At 35.7% G+C, this 23,359-nt stretch overlaps 1 protein-coding gene across 1 annotated transcript in view; it reads right to left on the reverse strand.

Annotated features, from left to right (window-relative positions):
- SLC9C1 (solute carrier family 9 member C1) overlaps positions 1 to 23,359 on the reverse strand; it is a 94,736-nt gene that overhangs the window by 47,469 nt on the left and 23,908 nt on the right. The window contains exons 7-10 of the mRNA XM_029213713.1: positions 20,590 to 20,689; positions 16,480 to 16,623; positions 14,668 to 14,842; positions 1,923 to 2,004 (exon numbers count right to left, since the gene is read on the reverse strand). Of these exons, the coding sequence (XP_029069546.1) occupies positions 1,923 to 2,004; positions 14,668 to 14,842; positions 16,480 to 16,623; positions 20,590 to 20,689 (501 nt within the window). The remainder of the gene's footprint in view (positions 1 to 1,922; positions 2,005 to 14,667; positions 14,843 to 16,479; positions 16,624 to 20,589; positions 20,690 to 23,359) is intronic.

Raw genomic sequence — 23,359 nt, forward strand, 5'->3', positions numbered from 1 at the left:
AATCTTACTACCAGACACAAATTCCCTTTTTCTGAGCCATAGAAGTTTCTTTGGAAAGCAGTAATGTTCCATGAGCAAACGTTCACTGCTCTCAGTGCAAGTAAACAGACGCTCCACAATAAGAATTTTAGGTTTATTTAGCTACTAAGTAGAACATCTGATAAATTGAAAAATTTTACCTCTTTAATCTGCTTTTTCCATTTTACTATGTTAAGGTTCAGAAAATAAAAAAAGTAAATGGAAGAAAAGATTTTGTTGCAAATATGAGGATGAAGGTGCAATATTATCCATAAAGATGAAATTTAAGATTGGTTACAAAATGCCATATGAATGAAAACTCTGCGTGTAACAAGAAAGGGTGATAAAGCAGTTAAGAATACAATGGATTAAAAACATTAGAGCAATTTGTTTTTAGTTCTTTAACTGTCGTTATCAAGCCATGTGACCTTAGACGAGAACTTTTAACTCTTTAGATTTCAATTTATCAATTGTTAAAAAGTAGGGGATTGAAACAGTCATATTGTATAATGCAGTTGCCTCCTAAAACTGCTATTTCTGCTTCTATTCTCTTCATAGCTCCCAATCAGCTATCCACAGAATGAGAGTTGTCTTTTTAAGGACCTTATTCATAAAATTACACTTACTTGCTTAAAACCAACCAAGAAATCCATTTATCCCTTAGAATAAAATCTTAAAATTCAAGGTCCTTCATTATCTAACTCTTTCCCTACCTCTCCCATCTGAACTTCCTTCACTATTGGCATTGTTCTCGAAGGTCCCAGCACCTTACCTTCTTTCCTTGAACACACTCATTTTCTAATTTCCTCAGGAATCTATTACCTGTTGTGTTTTCTATTTTATTTATATGTGGTTTGTTTATTTTTATACAAAAATGACTCTCTGATATTACCTTATTTGACTTGTTTACTGCCTGTTTCTCCATAAGCTCCATCCAACATAAGCTCCATCAACTCAGAAATCTTTTTTGTCTTCATAATGTATCACTATCAGTTAGAATAGTGACTGGCATATAAGAGGCTCTTAACAAAAAGTTTGTCAAATAACTGAATAAACTTATTGTATAATTTTACTTAAACTGGACTAATGTAAATAAGCAATCTTTTTTTTTTAATTGGAGTAAAATTGCTTTACAATGTTATGCTAGTTTCTGCTGTACAATGAAGTGAATCAGCTATATATATACCTATATCCCCTCCCTCTTGGACCTCCCTCCCACCCTGCCCCCCATCCCACCCATCTAGGTCATCACAGAGCATGGAGCTGAGCTCCCTGTGCTATACAGCAGGTTCCCACTAGCTATCTATTTTACACATGGTAGTGTATTTATGTCAAACCTAATCTCCCAATTCGTCGTACCCCTCCCTTCCCCCTTGTGTCCACATGTCCGTTCTCTATGTCTACATCTCTATTCCTGCCCTACAAATAGGTTCATCTGTACCATTTTTCTAGATTTCACATATACGTGTTAATAATATACGATATTTGTTTTTCTCTTTCTGGCTCTTTCTCTTTCTGGCTCTGTATGACAGACTCTACATCCATCCTCATCTCTACAAATGACCCAATTTCATTCCTTTTTTATGGCTGAGCAATATTCCATTGTATATATGTACCACATCTTCTTTATTTATTCATCTATCGTTGGACATTTAGGTTGTTTCCATGTCCTGGCTATTGTAAATAGTGCTTCAATGAACACTGGGGTACAAGATTATTGCTTATTGGCCTAACAAGCTTATTGGCCTAAACAATTCATATGGCTTTACATAGAGATCCAATTTCCTCTTCAATTAGACACCATTGATTTGTATTTATATGGCTTCTTTCTTCATTATTAACAATTCTTTAGCATGTTGGGAATATTTTTCTCTTCACTCAGAATATGAATTTGCAGGGCTTACCGAGTTTAGTAATTGCCATTGGCAAAATAAATCTATTGACAATCAGGCTAATTAAGGATACTGACACTCCATGAAATAATATCTGGAATAGAAAAAAAAAAGTAAGTTTTCATCGCAATGTCATATAATATACTCTATATTTACCAATGTAAATTAAGCTAGGATGTACTATGTCAATAGATACTCATGGCAGAGGGGAATTTGGATGTCAGACACGATGAAAGTACTCTGGGGATTCTCTATCTTCTTGCATGTGCTTCATTCACATTTCTGGAACCAAACCAAAAATCAGGACACATGGTTTGACAAATATTTATGTACATATGAAGACATTATGAGAAAATACTTGTTCTTAAATTCCATTACTGCACTTCTTGAGCCCTGGAAATATACCTGTGCTTCACCAATTCTCATCCACCATACACACCTCCATGTACACAGCCACACAGTTCTCTGCTCAACATTATCAGCACATCTGTATGAAATAATTCTCTCCACTTAGGAAAAGAGGACAACTCAGAGGCCTTGGTATGTTTGCTCCACCTCATACTTTGCCTCTCTGGCATCTCATTGCCAGCAGGGAGGAGCAATTGATGCCTTTGATGCCACCTGTTTTTTTTCTCCACTTATATCCCAAGTTAATCTCCATGGACAGATGAAGTGACACTTTTCAATTTGATACTACAAACTTTCATCGTTTTATGGAATTCTAACTTCCAGAACTTATTTTAAACTCTTAGCCAGTCCTCTATTCTTTGGCTACAAATGGAGGTTAGAGACAGAGCATGAAACCATACCAGAGGCTTTCAAGGTTGCACACTAGGATCACCAGAGAAACTTTAACATATTGGTGCCCAGGATGGTGCCACTGAATATTCTGATTTAATTCTTCAAGGGTCCAGCCCAAACACTGGTAATTAGAAAAACCAAGGTACAATCTACACACATTGAAATGTACTTATGCGTCATTTGATAAGTTTTGACAGTGCATACACGCATATAACCCTCAGTCCTATCAGGATGTAGAATATTCTCATATCCTTCCAAATTTCTCCAGTGCTGCTCCAATCAATCCCCACCCGACACGAGGCAACTACTCTTCCTATTTCTATTTCTATAGGTGAGATTTGCCAGTTCTAAAACCTTCATTTAAATTGAATATTATGTTTCTCATTGTAGTTTTAATTTGCATTCCCCTAGAGTAATGATGTTAAGCATTTTAACGTGCTTAGTGGTATATATCTTTCTTTTTGAAACATTTGTTCAACTCTTTTGCCTATTTTTTATTTTATTTATTTTTTTTGTGGTACACGGGGCTCTCACTGTTGTGGCCTCTCCCGTTGTGGATTCCAGGCTCCAGACACTCAGGTTCAGCGACCATGGCTCACGGGCCCAGCCGCTCCACGGCATGTGGGATCCTCCCGGACCGGGGCATGAAGGCATGTCTCCTGCATCGGCAGGCGGACTCTCAACCACTGCACCGCCACCAGGGAAGCCCCTTGCCTATTTTTAAAATTGGGTTGTTTTTCTTTTATTATAAAATTGTAGAAATTTTGAAAAATATATTCTGGATAAAAGTGCATTGTCATACAGATGGCCAACAGGCACATGAAAAGAAGTTCAATATCGCTAATTATTAGAGAAATGCAAATTAAAACTACAATGAGGTATCACCTCACACCGGTCAGAAGGGGCATCATTAAAAAGTCTACAAATCACAAATAGTGGAGAGGGTGTGGAGAAAAAGGAACCCAACTACACTGTTGGTGGGAATGTAAATTGATACAGCCACTATGGAGAACAGTATGGAGGTTCCTTAAAAAACTGAAAATAGAGTTACCATATGATCCTACTCCTGGGCATATATCTGGAGAAAACTCTAATAAGAAAAGATACATGTGCAGCAATCTTCACTGCAGCACTATTTACAATACATGGAAGCAATCTAAATGTTCATCCACAGATGAATGGATAAAGAAGATATATATATATATATATATATATATATATATATATATATATATATACAATGGAATATTACTCAGCCATGAGAAAGAGTGAAATAATGCTATTTGCGGCAACTTGGATGGGCCTAGAGATTATCATACTAAGTGAAGTAAATCAGACAGAGAAAGACAAATATCATAGGATACACTTATGTATGGAATCTAAAAAATGATACAAATAAACTTATTTACAAAACAGAAATAGACTCACAGACATAGGAAGCAAACCCCTGGTTACCAAAGGGTTTAGCAGTGGTGGGGGGAGATAAATTAGGAGTTTGGGATTAACATACGCACACTACTATATATAAAATAGGTAAGTAACAGGACCTGCTGTATAGCACGTGGAACTATATTCAATATCTTGTAATAACCTATAATGGAAAAGAATCTGGAAAAGAGTATCACTTTTCTGTATACCTGAAACTAACACAACATTGCAAATTAGCTATATTTCACTAGAAAAATGTGCATTATCAGATATATGTGTTATTTCCTCTCAGACTTACATTATCCATTTATGTAAAGCTATCCTTTGGTAAGCAAACATTTTTCATGTTGAGAACTCCAATTACTATTGTTTTTTTGATCTAAAAACCCTTTGTCTATTCCAAGGTTGCAAAGGTATTCTCTTATGTTTTCTTCAGAAGTTTTAGGGCTTTTGATTTTATATTTATGTCTATGATGCATCTCTAAGCACTTTTACATATGGTGTGAGGTAAAAATGGAGGTTTTACTTTCTTTGGCAACTTATTTACCTTATAACTGGGAGTCTGTACTTTTAGGCTATCTTCATCCATTTCCTCCGTCTCCTCTCACCACCTCTGGCCATCACCAATATGTTCTCTGTTTCTATGAGCTCAGTTTTTTTAGATTCCACAAATAGTTTTTTGAATGTTAAACTAATATTTCTGGATATATTTTTTGGATAGTCTATTTGATCATAATGTCGTACTTTTTATATATTTAAAATTAATTGGCTACATATTTTTTAAGAATTTTTGCATCATGTTTAATTAATTGTTTTGTTTGTTTGTAATTATCTTTGTTGGGGCTTAGTATCAGAGTGGGCTGGCCACATAAAATAAGAAAGTGCTTCATCATTTTCTATTTTATGAGAGAGTTTATGTAGAATTGTTATCATTTATTCCTTAAATGTTTGGCAGAATTTTCCAGTCAAGCCATCTGGGCTTCTAGTTTGTGAGACAGTTTTAATTTAGATACCCAATTTCTTTAACAGATATAGGGCTATTCAGATTTTCTATTTTCTTTTGTGTCGGTTTGGGTAAGTTGTGTTTTTGAGGAGTTTAACCATTTTCATCTAAGGTATTAAATTATTCTGACAAAAAGTTATGCATAATTTCTATTTATTACTACTTTAATAACTGTATAATTTGTAGTCATGTTCTCTTTTTCATTATGGATATCAGTAATTTGTTCCCTATCTCTTTCTGTCTGTCTCTGTCTCCCTCTCTTGCTCTTTTTTAAGGTTTAACATTTTATTTTATTTTTTTAACATCTTCATTAGAGTAAAATTGCTTCACTGTGTTGTGTTAGCTTCTGCTGTATAACAAAGTGAATCAGCTATACGTATACTTATATCCACATATCCACTCCCTCTTGCATGTTATCCCAAGTGTCCAGGTGGTCAAAAAGCACCGAGCTGATCTCCCTGTGCTATGCAGCTGCTTTCCACTAGCTATCTATTTTACATTTGGTAGTGTCTATATGTCCATGCCACTCTCTCACTTCGTCCCAGCTTATACTTCCACATCCCTGTGTCCTCAAGTCCATTCTCTATGTCTGCTTCTTTATTCCTGTCCTGCACCTAGGTTCTTCAGAACCATTTTTTTTATTCCATATATGTACATTAGAATGCAGTATTTGTTTTTCTCTTTCTGACTTACTTCACTCTGTATGACAGACTCTAGGTTTATCCACCTCACTACAAATAACTCAATTTAGTTTCTTCTTATGGCTGAGTAATATTCCATTGTATATATGTGCCACATCTTCTTTATCCATTCATCTGCCAGTGGACACTTAGGTTGCTTCCATGTCCTGGCTATTGTAAATAGAGCTGCAAAGAACATTGTGGTACATGATTCTTTTTGAATTATGGTTTTCTCAGGGTATATGCCCAGTAGTGGGATTTCTGGGTCATATGGTAGTTCTATTTTTAGTTTTTTCAGGAACCTCCATACTGTTCTCCATAGTGGCTGTACCAATTTACATTCCCACCAACAGTGCAAGAGGGTTCCCTTTTCTCCACAGACTCTCCAGCATTTATTGTTTGTAGCTTTTTTGGTGATGGCCATTCTGACTGGTGTGAGATGATATCTCATTGTAGTTTTGATTTGCATTTCTCTAATGATTAATGATGTTGTGCATCCTTTCATGTGTTTGTTGGAAATCTATATATCTTCTTTGGAGAAATGTCTATTTAAGTCTTCTGCCCATTTTTGGATTGGGTTGTTATTTTTTTTTGATATTGAGCTGCATGAGCTGCTTGTATATTTTGGAGATTAATCCTTTGTCAGTTGCTTCATCTGCAAATATTTTCTCCCATTCTGAGGGTTGTCTTTTCGTCTTGTTTATGGTTTCCTTTGCTGTGCAAAAGCTTTTAAGTTTCAATAGGTCCCATTTGTTTATTTTTGTTTTTATTTCCATTTGTTTATGAGGTGGGTGAAAAAGGATCTTGCTGTGATTTATGTCATAGAATGTTCTGCCTATGTTTTCCTCTAAGGGTTTTATAGTGTCTAGCCTTATAAGAGGTCTTTAATCCATTTTGAATTTATTTTTGTGTATGGTATTAGGGAGTGTTCTCATTTCATTCTTTTACATGTAGCTGTCCAGTTTTCCCTGCACCACTTATTGAAGAGGCTGTCTTTTCTCCATTGTATATTCTTGCCTCCTTTATCAAAGATAAGGTGACCATATGTGTGTGGGTTTATCTCTGGGCTTTCTACCCTGTTCCATTGATCTATATTTCTGTTTCTGTGCCAGTACCATACTGTCTTGATTACTGTAGCTTTGTAGTATCATCTGAAGTCAGGGAGCCTGATACATCCAGCTTCATTTTTCTTTCTTAAGATTGCTTTGGCTATTCGGGTTCTTTTGTGTTTCCATACAAATTGTGAAATTTTTTGTTCTAGTTTTGTGAAAAATGACATTGAGAGTTTGATAAGGATTGCATTGAATCTGTACATTGCTTTGGGTAGTATAATCATTTTCACAATGTTGATTCTTCCAGTCCAAGAACATGGTATATCTCTTCATCTGTTGGTATCATCTTTCATTTCTTTCATCAGTATCTTATAGTTTTCTGCATACAGATCTTTTGTCTCCTTAGGTAGGTTTATTCCTAGGTATTTTGTTCTTTTTGTTGCAATGGTAAATGGGAGTGTTTCCTTAATTTCTCTTTCAGATTTTTCATCAGTAGTGTATAGGAATGCAACAGATTTATGTGCATTAATTTTGTATCCTGCTACTTTACCAAATTCATTGATTAGCTCTAGCAGTTTTCTGGTAGCATCTTTGGGATTCTCTATGTATAGTATCATGTCATCTGTAAACAGTGACAGCTTTACTTCCTCTTTTCCTATTTAGATTCCTTTTATTTCTTTTTCATCTCTGATTGCTGTGGCTAAAACTTTCAAAACTGCATTGAATAATAGTGGTGAGAGTGGGCAACCTTGTCTTTTTCCTGATCTTACTGGAAATGGTTTCAACTTTTCACCATTGAGAACGATGCTGGCTGTGGGTTTGTCATATATGGCCTTTATTATGTTGAGGTAAGTTCCTTCTATACCTACTTTCTGGAGGGTTTTTACCATAAATTGATGTGGAATTTTGTCAAAAGCTTTTTCTGCATCTATTGAGATGATCATATGGTTTTAATTCTTCAATTTGTTATTATGGTGTATCACATTGATTTATTTGTGTATATTGAAGTATCCTTGCATTCCTGGGATAAACCCCACTTGATCATGGTGTATTATCCTTTTAATGTGCTGTTGGATTCTGTTTGCTAGTATTTTGTTGAGGATTTTTGCGTCTACGTTCGTCAGTGATATTGGCCTGTAGTTTTCTTTCTTTGTGACATCTCTGTCTGGTTTTGGTATCAGGGTGATGGTGGCCTCGTAGAATGAGTTTGGGAGTGTTCCTCTCTCTGCTATATTTTGGAAGAGTTTGAGAAGGATAGGTCTTAACTCTTCTCTAAATGCTTGATAGAATTCGCCTGTGAAGCCATCTGGTCCTGGGCTTTTGTTTGTTGAAAGATTTTTAATCACAGTCTTAATTTCAGTGCTTATGATTGGTCAGTTTATATTTTCTATTTCTTCCTGCTTCAGTCTCAGAAGGTTGTGGTTTTCTAAGAATTTGTCCATTTCTTCCAGGTTATCCATTTTACTGGCATATAGTTTCTTGTAGTAATCTCTCATGATCTTTTGTATTTTTGCAGGGTCAGTTGTTACTTCTCCTTCCTCATTTCTAATTCTATTGATTTGAGTCTTCTCCTTTTTTTCTTGATGAGTCTGGCTAATGGTTTATCCATTTTCTTTATCTTCTCAAAGAACCAGCTTTTAGTTTTATTGATCTTTGCTCTTGTTTCCTTCATTTCTTTTTCATTTATTTCTAATCTGATCTTTATGATTTCTCTCCTTCTGCTAGCTTTGGGGTTTTTGTTCTTCTTTCTCTAACTGCTTTAGGTGTAAGGTTAGGTTGTTTATTTGAGATGTTTCTTGTTTCTTGAGGTAGGATTGTATTGCTGTAAACTTCCCTCTTAGAACTGCTCTTGCTGCATCCCATAGGTTTTGGGTCATTGTGTTTTCATTGTCAATTGTTTCTAGGTATTTTTTGATTTCCTCTTTGATTTCTTCAGTGACCTCTTGGTTATGTAGTAGTGTATTGTTTAGCCTCCATGTGTTTGTAGTTTTTGCAGATTTTTTCCTGTAATTGATATCTAGTCTCATAGTGCTGTGGTTGGAAAAGATACTTGATACAATTTCAATTTTCTTAAATTTACCAAGGCTTGATTTGTTACCCAAGATAAGATCTATCCTGGAGAATATTCCATGAGCACTTGAGAAGAAAGTGTATTCTGTTGTTTTTGGATGGTATGTCCTGTAAATATCAATTAAGTCCATCTTGTTTATTGTATCATTTAAAGCTTGCGTTTCCTTATTTATTTTCATTTTGGATGATCTGTCCATCGGTGAAAGTGAGATGTTAAAGTCCCCTACTATGATTGTATTACTGTCAATTTCCCCTTTTATGGCTGTTAGCATTTGCCTTATGTACTGAGGTGCTCCTATATTGGGTGCATAAATAATTACAGTTGTTATATCTTCTTGTTGGATTGAACCCTTGATCATTATATAGTGTCCTTCTTTGTCTCTTGTAATAGTCTTTATTTTAAAGTCTATTTTTTCTTATACAAGAATTGCTACTCCAGCTTTCTTCTGATTTCCATTTGCGTGGGATATCTTTTTCCATCCCCTCACTTTCAGACTGTATGTGTCCCTAGGTCTGAAGTGAGTATTTTGTAAACAGCATACATATGGGTCTTGTTTTTGTATCCATTCAGCCAGTCTATGTCTTTTGGTTGTAGCATTTATCCATTTACATTTAAGGTTATTATTGATGTGTATGTTGCTATTACAATTTTCTTAATTGCTTTGGGTTTGTTATTGCAGGTTTTTCCCTTCTCTGTGTTTCCTGCCTAGAGAAGGTTCTTTATTATTTGTTGTAAAGCTGGTTTGGTGGTGCTGAGTTCTCTTAGCTTTTGCTTGTCTGTAAAGGTTTTAATTTCTCTGTCAAATCTGAATGAGATCCTTGCTGGGTAGAGTAATCTTGGTTGTAAGTTTTTCCCTTTCATCACTTTAAATATGTCCTGCCAGTCCCTACAGGCTTGCAGAATTTCTGCTGAAAGAACAGCTGTTAACCTTATGGGGATTCCCTTGTATGTTAATTGTTGCTTTTCTCCTGCTGCTTTTAATATTTTTTCTTTGTATTTAATTTTTGATAGTTTGATTAGTATGTGTCTTGGCATGTTTTTCCTTGATTTTATTCTGTATGGGACTCGGTGTTTCCTGGAGTTGGTTGACTATCTCCTTTCCCATATTAGGGAAGTTTTCAACTATAACCTTTTCAAATATTTTCTCAGTCCCTTTCTTTTTCTCTTCTTCTGGGACCCCTATAATTCAAATGTTGGTGCATTTAATGTTGTCCCACAAGTCTCTGAGACTATCCTCAATTCTTTTCATTGCTTTTTCTTTCTTCTGCTGTGCAGTAATTATTTCCACTATTTTATCTTCCCCGTCACTTATCTGTTCTTCTGCCTCAGTTATTCTGTTACTGATTCCTTCCAGAGAATTTTTAATTTCATTTATTGTGTTGTTCATCGTTGCTTGTTTCATCTTTAGTTCTTCTAAGTCCTTGTTAAATGTTTCTTGCATTTTCTCTATTCTATTTCCAAGATTTTGGGTCATCTTTACTATCATTATTCTGAATTCTTTTTTAGGTAGACTACCTATTTCCTCTTCATTTGTTAGGTCTGGTGGGTTTTTATCTTGCTCCTTCATCTTCTGTGTGTTTTTCTGTCTTCTCATTTTGCTTATCTTACTGTGTTTGGGGTCTCCTTTCTGCAGGCTGCAGGTTTGTAGTTCCCGTTGTTTTTGGTGTCTGTCCCCAGTGGCTAAAGTTGGTTCAGTGGGTTGTGTAGGGTTCCTGGTGGAGGGGACTAGTGCCTGTGTTCTGGTGGATGAGGCTGGATCTTGTCTTTCTGGTGGGCAGGTCCATGTCTGGTGGTGTCTTTTGGGGTTTCTGTGGACTTATTATTATTTTCGGCAGCCTCTCTGCTAATGGGTGGGGTTGTGCTCCTGTCTTGTAAGCTGTTTGGCATGGGGTGTCCAGCACTGGAGCTGGCTGGTCGTTGAGTTGAGCTGAGTCTTAGCATTGAGACGGACATCTCTGGGAGAGATCTCGCCGATTGATATTATGAGGAGTTGAGAGTTCTCTGGTGGACCAATGTCCTGAACTTGGCTCTCCCACCTCAGAGGCTCAGGGCTGACACCCAGCTGGAGAACCAAGACCCTGTCAACCACACGGCTCTAGTCCTACCCTTGGCACTCTGTGACATAATCAGGAGAAATCTCTGAGTTCCTGGGTTCTCACTGGACTGGACCCGCAGCCCCTGCTGTGGGTGTCCCTGATGGTGTTCAAAGAAGAAAATGGTCCCTGATGGAGGAGACTGAGTGGAGGAGGCAGCTTCACCAGGCTGCTGTCAGATGGGCTGGTTCAGAAACAGAGCATAGTGCTCTGGAGCTGCCCTTAAGGCAAATGTTTAAGGGACAGGCACAGTTTGTCTTCTGGCACGAATTTTTGATACCTCCAAGCTCCCAGCAATAACTGCTTGACTTGAGGATAGTGGAAAGTCTTGTTGAGTTGCTGTAGCCTTGACCTTGACAGACTTAGCATTGGGAGCTCTATGTGTCCAGGCCAAAAGCGCCCATGCTAACCCAGGCCCTTTAGGTCTCTTCCTTTGTGTATGTAATTTTTTTTTTAAGTAACTGCCAAATTCTTTTCCAGAGTGACTGTACTATTTGATATTCCTACTAGTAATGTATGAGTGGTCCAGGTTCTTTGCATCCTCACCAACATTTAGTTTCATCACCATATTTCATTTTAGCCCTTCTAATAGAGAGATATCTTTTTGTGGTCTCAATTTGCATGTCCCCAGTGGCTAATCATGTTGACCATCTTTCTGTGCTTATTTGTCATGTGTATATCCTCTTCTGTGAAATGTCTCTTCCTGTATTCTGCCCATTGGACTGTTAAAAGTTTTTAATTTTGATGAAGTATAATTTCTTTTTTTTTTCTTTTATGGATTATGCTTTTGGTGTCTTTGCCTTATGCTAGGTCCCAAAGATTTTATTCCAAGTTAAAAAAGAGTTTTCTAGTTTTACATTTTGTATTTAATTCTGTGACCCACTATAATTAATTATGTAAAAGATGTGAGACTTAGAGTCAATGTTCTTTTTTTTTGCCTATGAATGACCCATTCTTCAGCACCATTTGTAAGACATCCTCTACTGAATTGCTTTTGCACCTTTATCAAAAAATAGTTGGGGGGCTTCCCTGGTGGCGCAGTGGTTGAGAGTCCACCTGCCAATGCAGGGGATGCTGGTTCGTGCTCCAGTCCAGGAGGATCCCACGTGCCGTGGAGCGGCTGGGCCCGTGAGCCATGGCCGCTGATCCTGTGTGTCCAGAGCCTGTGCTCCGCAATGGGAGAGGCCCACGTACCGCAAAAAAAAAAAAAAAAAAAAAAATAGTTGTGGATGTTTGTGTGGATCTATTTCTGGGTTCTCTGTTCTGTTCCACGTGTCTCTCTCTCTCTGACAATACTATCTAATCTCCATGACTATAACTGTAATAATGCCTTAAAATTGGGTATACTGATTTTTCCCATTTTTTCTTCTCTTTCAAAATTGTTTTTGTTATTTTAGTTCCTTTGCTTTTTATTTCTTGAATGGTTGTATGTGGAATTGTATCTTTAATTTTCATTTGTATCAATTGGTATCAATTGGTAGTATATAGAAATACTTGATTTTTTATACTTATCTTGTATCCTGAGACCATGCTGAACTCACTTATTAGTTCTAGTAGAGCTTTTTTTTCTCTTCTTTTTAAAGACCCTTGGAATTTTCTATATAGATAATCATATTATCTGCAAATAAGGATAGTTTATTTCTCCCTTTTCAATATTCATGTGTTTTTTTTCCTTTATTTTATTTTATTGTTTTTGTCTTATGGAGCAAGCTAGAACTTCCATCATGATGTTTAATAAAAAGAGTAAGAGTAGACATTCTTGGATTTTTCCCAATTATAGGGTGAAAATGTCTTTCACTATTAATTATAATGCCACCTGTAAATTTTTTTGTAGCTGTTCTTTATCAACATTAGGAAATTCCCTTCTATTTCTATTTTTTGAGAGATTTTGTCATAAATGGATATTGATTTTTGTTAAGTGCTTTTTCTGTTTCAGTTGATACGATTCTATAAATGTCAATTATATCCTGTTGGTTGATGGTGTTGCTTAGTTCTTCCATATCCTTGCTGATTTTTTATCTAGTTCTACACTTTGTTGAACAAATTATAAAAAGGAGTGTTAAAGTCTCCAAATATAGTTTGTTTATTTTTCTTCTTAGTTCTCAGTTTTGGCTTCACATATTTTTATGTACTTGTTTGGAACATATTCAGTTCAGTCATTGAACTTGTGAGTAGTAGAGGGAGGATTAAGTTAAAATTTTAAGCTTTCATTGTAGTGCCTCTTTGTGAGTATTAATAAATTAGCTGTAAGATTCAGCTAAATTAAATTAAGTAAGGAGTGCTACTTTCTTCTCAACTAGTTAACTACTACTGAGACATCTCTCAAATGATTTTATTTACCAAAGTTTTATATGAAAGCAAGTCTGCATGGCAACATCATCATCATCATCATCATAGCTCAGATTTATTGTACATTTACTATATGCTAAACAATGTGTTAAGCATTTTAGGTATATTTTCAATTTATCATAATAACCCTTTGAGACAGTGGAGATAGTGATATAGCCAGATAGACCTGGCTCATACAAGTTTGTGAGAGCTGATCATTACATTTTCAGGAAGTTTATGAGCAGATTGATATTCCTGTTGGTGCCAGTGATTACACAACAGAAACTGGCAAACACTACAACTTAGGGTCTCCCCCTCTCTGAGAAAGTTACTTGTTAAATATTTATTAGCAAACGATTGGTATCATTACTAAATCTGTTTTGGAGTGAGGAAACTGACACTTTGGGTGAGGTGGTGGGAATGAAATAACTTGTGGATGGTTACACAGTAAATAGCAACCAACTAAAAATTTCAGAACCCATATCCACGTGCAACGTTCACCATTATACTGGTCAGGATGTATGATGATGCCGCTGATTTTTATTCAGGCAGGTGGAGATAAGTTAAAAAGAAGGAAGAGGTCATGTAATATTAGATACTTTGGTTTAGAAAGCAGTGTTTGAATATTTAGTTTTTTAATGTTTGGATTATACATAATAATGGCCTTTGTACTGTTCCCTTTACTCTTGGAATTTATGTAAAAAAAAAAAGGCACGATGGAAGTATTAGATGTGTTGTGATGTCTGCATAGAAAATTTCTTAAAGAGATCCTTGAAATTATCTTATTTTGAGATGAGGGAGAGGGAGAGTCATACCCATTATATTCTGTTAGGCAGAGTTTGGGGGTTCTATCTTAGAGATAACTTCCATTAATAAACAAAATGTTTCGGTTCCTAGCATTACTAAATGTGGCCTCATAAAGTTACAGAAGACAATAGAGCCAATTATAAGTAGGTTTCTGCTTTTCTTGAGTAGGTGTTAGAAGTAAATAAAAATAGAAACATTTATTAAGTGCATACTCTGTATCAGATAATATTTTAAATGACTTATAAGTTTTAATTCTCTTAACTTGTACAATAAACCTATCTTTTAGGAGTGCGATGAAGGGATTTAGGAATCCTTAAGCTAGAATGGAGAAGAGGAAAGTTGCCAGTTGTTTTTCCCCTCCCCAGTTTTACCCTCATAGCTAAATCACTCCCACATTCCAAGTGGGGTTGAACAATCTCACTACAAAAGCATATTTTAGTACACAGAAACAGTTTTCATAAAATATTCTAATAAAAAACCACATCTTTCTTTACTTGAGATTTCTCCCTCTCAGATCCAAGAGAATATTCAGAGTAGGCAAGCAGAAGAGCCATGTTTATATTAGGAGTCCCTTTCATTTCACTCCAGACCATAATGAATGCCCAGCGCCAGCTGAAACCATGACCAAGTCGAGACAAAAGAGGGCTCAATAATAGAAAGACCAGAAGTCTAAAAGACAAAACAGATTTTAAAAAGTTATTTTTGTCATAGAAATTTCTTTCCATCCCATTCTATGCTGTTCCAGTCTATTCCCTGTGGAACTGCCAACTCTCAGACCAATGAACCATCTTTCACACTCTGTTGGCATGGCACAAAAGGAAGGCAGAAGGGCATTCCATACCAAGAGAATTGTATTATTCTTTTTCTTTCTTTCTCTTAGGAAAGTAGTGGAGTAATTCCACATCACCTTTGAGTGGTGCTTCTCCAGGTGGAAAAGAAAGTGTTAGAGACGTTTTGTAGATATACTCTATTCTAGATCTCAAAAACAAGTAAAAGCAAATCTAATAAATACAAGATAAAATAATGTCCTCTCTTTCTTTTTCTTTGTAGATTTTAATCTTACTGAATCTGCCCAGTATCAGTTAATTCATTTCTATTTCTTCTTTTAGTAACAGATCATTCTTATATTTTACACTAACTGTATCTGATAATTTGGGGCTAATTTCCGTTTACTTGGCACTGGCTGACTTGATGTTGAGTCCCAACTAATATTCCTAGATGGAAGTAGAATGTTAACAATTTTGGTGATGGAGATTAAAGAATTGTTTTGGTGGTTTTCCTCTTCTATGTTATCTCCTTTTCAGTTACATAAGCAGATTGCTTTCTGCCTTTTAACACTGGAAAGGCGGCTACAAAAATTATTTAGGTAAAAAAAGACATTTACAAGGAGGACTTCCATATGATTTTTATTTATTTATTTATTAGACATATGATCATTTAATTTATTTTTAATTTTTTTTGAATCAAAGATAGAAAAATGTTACCTAAAAGTAACTAAACATAACATCGCATAACATAACGTAACATGGCAGAATGCCAGAATCGTCAGAACACCGAACAGACCAGATATCAAAAAATAGTGAATAATAATTTAGGAGGAAAGAAAGGTTATCTTTCTTTTTTTAAAATTTTTATTGGAGTAGAGTTGATTTACAGTGCTGTATTAGTTTCAGGTGTATAGCAAAGTGAATCAGTTATACATATGCATACATCCACTCTTTTTTAGATTCTTTTCCCATATAAGCCATTACAGAGCATTGAGTAGAGTTCCTTGTGCTGTACAGTAGGTCCTTATTAGCTACCTATTTTATTCATAGTAGCATGTATATATCAATCCCAGTCTACCAATTTGTCCCTCCCTGATTTTTAAAAAGCAATTTCCAACTATACTTTATTAAGAGTAAGTTATTTGTTATATAATATATATATTATACTAATATATCATATTAAGTGAACAAAGCAAGATAACATTTTTATTTATGATAGGTGTTTAACTTCATGAAACCTCATAGAATAAAAAACACTGGAGGAAATATACGAAATGTTAGTAGTGGTTGCCTCTAGGTAGTAAGATTATGAGAAGTTTTTTTCTTTTTTCTAATTTTCAAAAATTTTACAACATGTTTGCATTGCTTTGAAATGTAGTTAAAAATTGAATAAAACACTGAGTGCTAATTTGCTAATGATTCCTTGGAAAGTTTGAGTGAATTTTTCATTCTAAGTTATGAAACATTTCTGTCATTTAAAGAATGTCTTCAGGCTTAGTCAATGTCTTATAAATAGAAATATTCAAATGACTTTCTTACCTGAAAACAACAAGTGTTAAGCAGATATTTAATGAGTAATATATATCAGAAAATGATATATATAAATATGTATGTGCAGGAATTAGAAGTCCAATGAAAGTGAACACCATAAGAAAAGCAACAAATGATAGACAACTCCAGAATCTGCATTTTTAGAAAAAAATTTAAATATAGTTAATTAATCTAACATGTTCAATGCAAGACATCTATGTAAGGCATTGTGCTAGGCATTATAAAGAAAATAAAGATGAATAAGGCATTCACCAACACTCAAGGGGCTTATAACTTAACTGGGGAGAAAGGAGCACTAAGGCAAGTAAACAAATACTTCTAAAGCAATTTTAACCAGCTTACACTGAATGTAAATTAGTGTCTTTCTATTTGGGTTGGCTTTGAAAGATATGTTAGGTTGTAGCTATACTATTTGACAGAACTCATTCAGGCACTATGGTTCAAGTAGCTGGAAAATACTGATTGTGAAGTCCTTGTACCATTAGGAAGATCTAAAATTGTTTATTTTAAAAGGAAATACTGAACTACTAGTCTGATTTACATAGTGATAAGATTAAGCCTTTGCCCAAAATCTAGCTAGCACTTAGAATATGTGAATGAATCTTTTGTTCACATGAATGCCCTTTGTAGATTCTCCTTTTGTGATTTCTGAGTCTGTACTTTTTCAAGTACTCCAGAGCCCAGGAAAACTCTGCATCATCCCCAAAGCTCATGTTCTCATCAGCTGCAGGCAAAGCAGTTTGAAAAAGTACCCTCAGACACGAGTATCTGTCATTTTTGGGTGTTGGGACCATAGCTACTTAAAACTTCACGTTATCTTTCTGTATATTTCATGTATTTAAGGTTGACATTATATGTGTAGCAAAATAAATGGAAAAGATTAAAAGGGCACATGAACACCATTTTATGAGAGGAAAAAGAGCTTGGTTTTACCCATATGCTGCCAGACTCTGTCCCTGAAACATAAATACCTAGGCATTACCAGAGAAAATTTCAACATGAAACGCTGTGGGGAAATGTCTCCAAATATCAAAAATCTCACTCTTGTTGAGATTAGCACAAAATGTAATCAAATCAATTAAGTGACATATATTGAAGAGTTATCAAGACTCTTTCATATATGGTAGAAATTAACGGGAGAAATCTTATGAGGAGGAAACCAGATTCTGTAAGGAATTAATGCCCACCAAATTCAGAGTGGATATGAACTGAATAACCAAGCTCCCAATCCATCTAATAGACGTGCGCATGTACGTGTGTGTGTTCAATCAGTCAGGCACACAGAAAAAAGCTTCTGAATTTTTTTTTAAAGTCTGTTTCCTTTATTTGGTGATCATGAGTTATCCTAACAAATCTAGACCTTTTACAGGAGCAAAAGGTCACAACCCTTTCTGTATATAAGTATCATCTTGGAAGAGTTTTTTAAAATCAGATATCCCATGCTCTCACCCTCATAGATTTTGATACTATAGATCTAGGCATCTGTGTCATTTTTATATCTCAATGTTGCACAGCCCTTAGCCTAGAGGAATGATAAGACCTTATGGCCTGGACATTTTAGAGACATCAATTTGCCAAGAATAAAAGATTATACAGGTTGGCACTTCCCTGGTGGCACAGTGGTTAAGAATCCACCTGTCAATGCAGAGGACATGGGTTTGATCCCTGGTCTGGGAAGATCCCACATGCTGCGGAGCAACTAAGCCTGAGCGCTACAACTGAGCCTGCACTCTAGAGTCTGTGAGCCACAACTACTGAGCCCGTGTGCCACAACTACTGAAGCCCACGTGCCTAGAACCTGTGCTCAGCAACAAGAGAAGCCACTGCAATGAGAAGCCCTTGCATCGCAATGAAGAGTATCTCCCACTCGCGGCAACTAGAGAAAGCCCGCACATGGCAACGAAGACCCAATGCAACCAAAAATAAACAAAATTAAAATAAAATTTAAAAATTAAAAATAAACCAAGTAGTACTATATGACTTAAGAAGAATTATATGGGTTGACAAGGAAGTATCTCTTATTTGGGGAATTTCTTTCTAACAAGGTGATGTATGGATAGAAGCATGAAATTGGCAGCTACTTATGCCAATATATAAAGGAAGCACATTTCAAGAGCAGAAGCACAAGAACACAAGCCCAAACAGGAAGCCTGTTTGGTATATTTGAGGAATAATAAGTGTGGCTAGAGCAGGGTGGGTGAGGGTGAGAGTGGTAGAAATGAATCACAGAAGTAACAGGGGGACAAACATATCATTTGTTTGCCATTGAAACAACTTTGACTTGTAGCCAAATGAGAAGTTATTAGATGGTTTTAAAGAAAAGAAATGATCTGGGTAAGGAGGAAGTGAGGTGGGTGAGGATCAGAAAACATCATAGGTTCAATGTGTTATATTCTCAGTGTGACAACAGAATTGTTAGAATTGGGGTACTAGGGGGTTAAGCTGTAAAGATGGGCGATGGTGCGCCTCCTCTCTTAGAGGGTAGCATGGACCTGCTGTAGACTCTTGTAGGATTTACCATTATTATCTTAGATTTCTACTGTCTTGGAGAGTAGGAGCTGGCACATATTATATTTTAGATAGTAAGATTCTTGAAATTGAGATTATGAAGTTATTATTTGTATGAGCATAAAGTGGGTGGCTGAAATGGAATGATAGATGTGCTCACAGGAGGAAAGGAAGTCTTGGAATGGAAAGGTAAGGGAATAGTAGGATCAACTGTGTGAATATTGATTGATGCCACTAAGGATGGTGATAGCATGATGTTGGAGAGAGTCGCAGTGAGACAGGGGCCAAGATCTTCACAAAATGGAGAGTGTGACTCAGAGTTCTAGAGATAACTACAACAAAGAGGGTGGCCGATGGTATAATCTGATGGCATGAGCTTCAAAACTGGGCTCCTCTGGGGAAGAATAAGAAAAATAATATAGAAATGACTGAGGTACAGAAAAATCACCCACCTCAACCCTAGGCTTATAGCACCAGGGATGCAGGTGAGAAAGACACTATAACCTTTAAGGAACATGAGGGAAGTAATGTCTTCAGGGGAGAGCCAGCTTTCAGTTACAGCAAGAATGAAGGGAGCCTTCAGAATCACTTCCCATGTATATAAATACATGCATAACATTTTAAATGCTTCCTACAGTGGTGGCCCAATTAATGCTGCCTAGCAGCTAGTACAACTGGCTTCCATTGTAATTGACAGGAAATTTTAGTGACGTGCTCTCAAATCCTATACTTTTCAGCTTCTGACTTCTGAACTCATTTCATCTTCCATAATGTTCTCCCAAAAGCCAAAAAATCATTGATTATGTTCAGGCCCTCTGTTAACACATATTAATATGTTGCCATTGTGTGATTTAGGCCAAGTTCCCATCCCATGTATTGGAACATTACAGAAAGTACCCCTTCTTCAAGACTGACACAGTTTCCACTCACCCCCTCAGCTGGGTGCCCTTGAGCAAGGCACAATTTGTACTCTTCTATTTTCTTTTTTAACACTGCCAATTGTATTTAAACGCCCCAGCTTAATCTTTTAATTGGCTTTCCATGGCCTCTCTTCACTGTCCTTAAAATATTGGTCTTCCATTCTAGTGGCAGTGCCAAACTGACCCATACTGGAGCCTGAGGCAAAAGGAACTGTTAGTAATATTGATCTTTCTTTTAAAATTTTGTATTTTCACCATGGATTTTTTGTATTAATTTCAATTTTAAAATATTGCATTAAAATATTTACTTTGATTACTGAGTGTTTTGGCACCCTCTTAAATTTTGTGCCTGAGATGAAGGCCTCAGTTGCCTTACCTTAATCCTAGCCCCTGTCTAGGGGATTAGCCTGAACATTACTGAGTAATATGGTCAGAGACTTAAGGGAATTAGTGGTGAAATAGAGTCAACATGAACTCAAAGTGAGGTTACAAATTTTGCTTAAAGATGGAGGTTTAGAGGACACAGGCAACAGAGTTTTTAGAACGGGTTTTAGTTTGCTAGTTTTCAAGTCAGTATCTTATTTTGACCATGTAGACGTAGATGTAGTTACTATTACAATATTATAACTTCTAATGTACGAAACAAAGTGAAAATATGCTAGCCACTCACTCAAGAAGAAGTGCTTCAACTCCTGGTTTAAAACTTGTAGAATTTAAAAAAAGTCCCATAATGACGATGGTAAATATTCCAGACATTCCAACTAGCTTACCTATGTTTTTAAAGAAACAAATATAAAATATTAATTTAACATCAACAGAGGCACAAATTTTGCCAGAGATGAAAACATCAGATATCTGATAGTAGTGACTTCATATAGAGAGGCTATCCCCCTTGGTTTCAACTGGATATCACAAATTATTATCACCACCCATTGTCCTTCTTCTTCCTCAGATTCATACCCAACTGTGCAGAAAAGTCTGTAATGAACATCCTTGCACTGCTTTGGCTTCTGATCATTGGCAACAATGTGGAGCTCACAAATCTCTTCATGTGCCCTAGTGAGGCTAGAGCACCCTTCACAGGTCTAATTTTTTCAGGGGGGCTCTGGATGAATTAAATAGAAGTGAGCTGATGAGCTCTCTATGGACTAGCCCACTTCACATACTTTTTCTTAGAAGACAGTAGGAGTTAGAAATGGTTTGATCTTGTGACAAGACTAGGAGTGGAGCCAATACAAACCTAATATGGACCTACTTCCCCAGTTTAATTTTGGTTTGGTGAATTTACTGTCAGGGACTGAAAAGTGTACAAAACTGTGGAATATTCTTAAACATTCTCTTAGCTTTCATGAGCTAGAGGGAAAAATAATTTTGAAAGTAGCTTATAAAAGTGATATATTATCACTGTGAAAAATTCAAATAATATGATACAGTATAGAGATTATATTTTTTAGAAAAAGGGAATACCCATAATTCCACTGCCAGGACTTCAGGTATAGTTTTAAAGAACATTTTGTTTGTTTGTTTGTTTCCTCCTTTTTTTTTTTTTACATCTTTATTGGAGTATAATTGCTTTACAATGGTGTGTTAGTTTCTGCCCCATAACAAAGTGAATCAGTTATACATATGTTCCCATATCTCTTCCCTCTTGCGTCCCCCTCCCTCCCACCCTCCCCATCCCACCCCTCCAGGCAGTCACAAAGCACGGACATATATACACTACCAAACGTAAGGTAGATAGCTAGTGGGAAGCAGCCGCATAGTAAAGAACATTTTGATTGAAATTTCTATTGAAGAGAGGACTATATTTGCCTAGAAAAAATCATAAGATAAGCTACTTGAAAGTACAGAATGAGACACCCAGAAGGCAACTCCAAGCATTAAAGGCTGCTTGCTGAATTTCTATAATGGAGACAAGTGGTAAAAATTAAGCGGGAAACATGGAAAAGTGAGGAGATATGGGTAGCTGTTAGATCTCATAGAGTTGTGAACTACACAACGTAATTTTCCTTGTGCGCTCCCCTTGTCCCCATCTTCACTAGAGTTTACTAAGAAGAAGAAATTGTTATATATTTATGAGGAGGCAGCAGAGATTATGAGGAAGAAAACTCCAGAAATTTTCAGAAATTATGAGGAGATATCTTTGGGTTTTCATAGACTATAGAATTGGAAGCTTAAGATAATTGGATCAAGATCTTAGAGAGGAGTGGAGTACCCTGTGAACACTCACAGAGGCTTGCTTCTAACATACATATATACAGTCACATATTAAGAAAAACTACAGAGGGATTATACAGCAATACAGTTCTGTAATGGGCTTATTTTTTTTTCTCTTAACTAGACATTGTTCTAGTTAACAAGTACAAATTAAAATTTTTGTTTTAATATTGAAGAATATTATGGATATGCCACTTTGATCATTATTGCCATGTTTATCAAATTGTCATACATGGATCTGTTTTGTGCCCCTTCTGTTTCTTTGGTTTACTTTGTATTCCCCTGTTAATAGCAGTTGTATTTTAATTACTAAGGCTTATTAAATGTTTAATACTTACCTAATTGTAAAATTCTTCACTTTAAAAAAGTTGTCATGCATAGTCTCACAGTTTGTTTCCAGATGAACTTTTTAAATTATTCTGTAAAATTCCACCTCCCTCCAAAATTCTATCATTATTTGATTCAGATTGTGATAATCTTAATTTGATGAAATGAACAACATTATCACACTATTGAGTCTTCCTTTCTAGAGATGGAAAATTACAAGTTTTATATTCTTTATTTTAGTTCTGGCTAGGAATGATACCTAAGCCAGAAACTAACACTTTACTTAGTCATTTTTGAATCGTGAAGGAAGAGGAAACTGTGGATGTATGTGCTTTGAGGAGATCAAATCCTGGACTACTCTTTATAACTTGTTAAGTAATGGTAAAATTTGGAAAATATTTATGATGACTACCTTGAAGGTATTAATATAAACAATAAGCTAGGTCAGGGTAAAAGTTCTTTTACATTAGATTTATATTTACTCATTATCTGTTTTCATGAAATTCTGTCCTAGGATTTTTTTTTTTTGCTAAAATATTTATTGAGACATCTTGACTCTAAAAATTTAAAATAATTTTCTTGGAGATAGGGTAGGGGATTATGAGATACAAATTATCATGTATAAAATAAATACGCAACAAGGATCTACTGTACAGTGCAAGGAAATATAGCCATTATTTTGTAATAACTTAGAATGGAGTATAATCTATAAAAATACTGAATCACTATGTTGTACACCTGAAACTAATATAATATTGTAAATCAATGATAATTCAATTTTTAAAATTAAAATAAGTAGATAAAATTATTTCCTTGAGCATAACTCTTAATCTTGAGGCTATGCTTACTTAATGATGTTAGAGGAAATTATGTTTGCTGGAATATAAATTTTGTAG

This window comes from Monodon monoceros, unplaced genomic scaffold (assembly GCF_005190385.1).
Source record: "Monodon monoceros isolate NGI ecotype Baffin Bay Population unplaced genomic scaffold, NGI_Narwhal_1 Super_Scaffold_11, whole genome shotgun sequence".
In the NCBI taxonomy this organism is placed as follows: Eukaryota; Metazoa; Chordata; class Mammalia; order Artiodactyla; family Monodontidae; genus Monodon; species Monodon monoceros.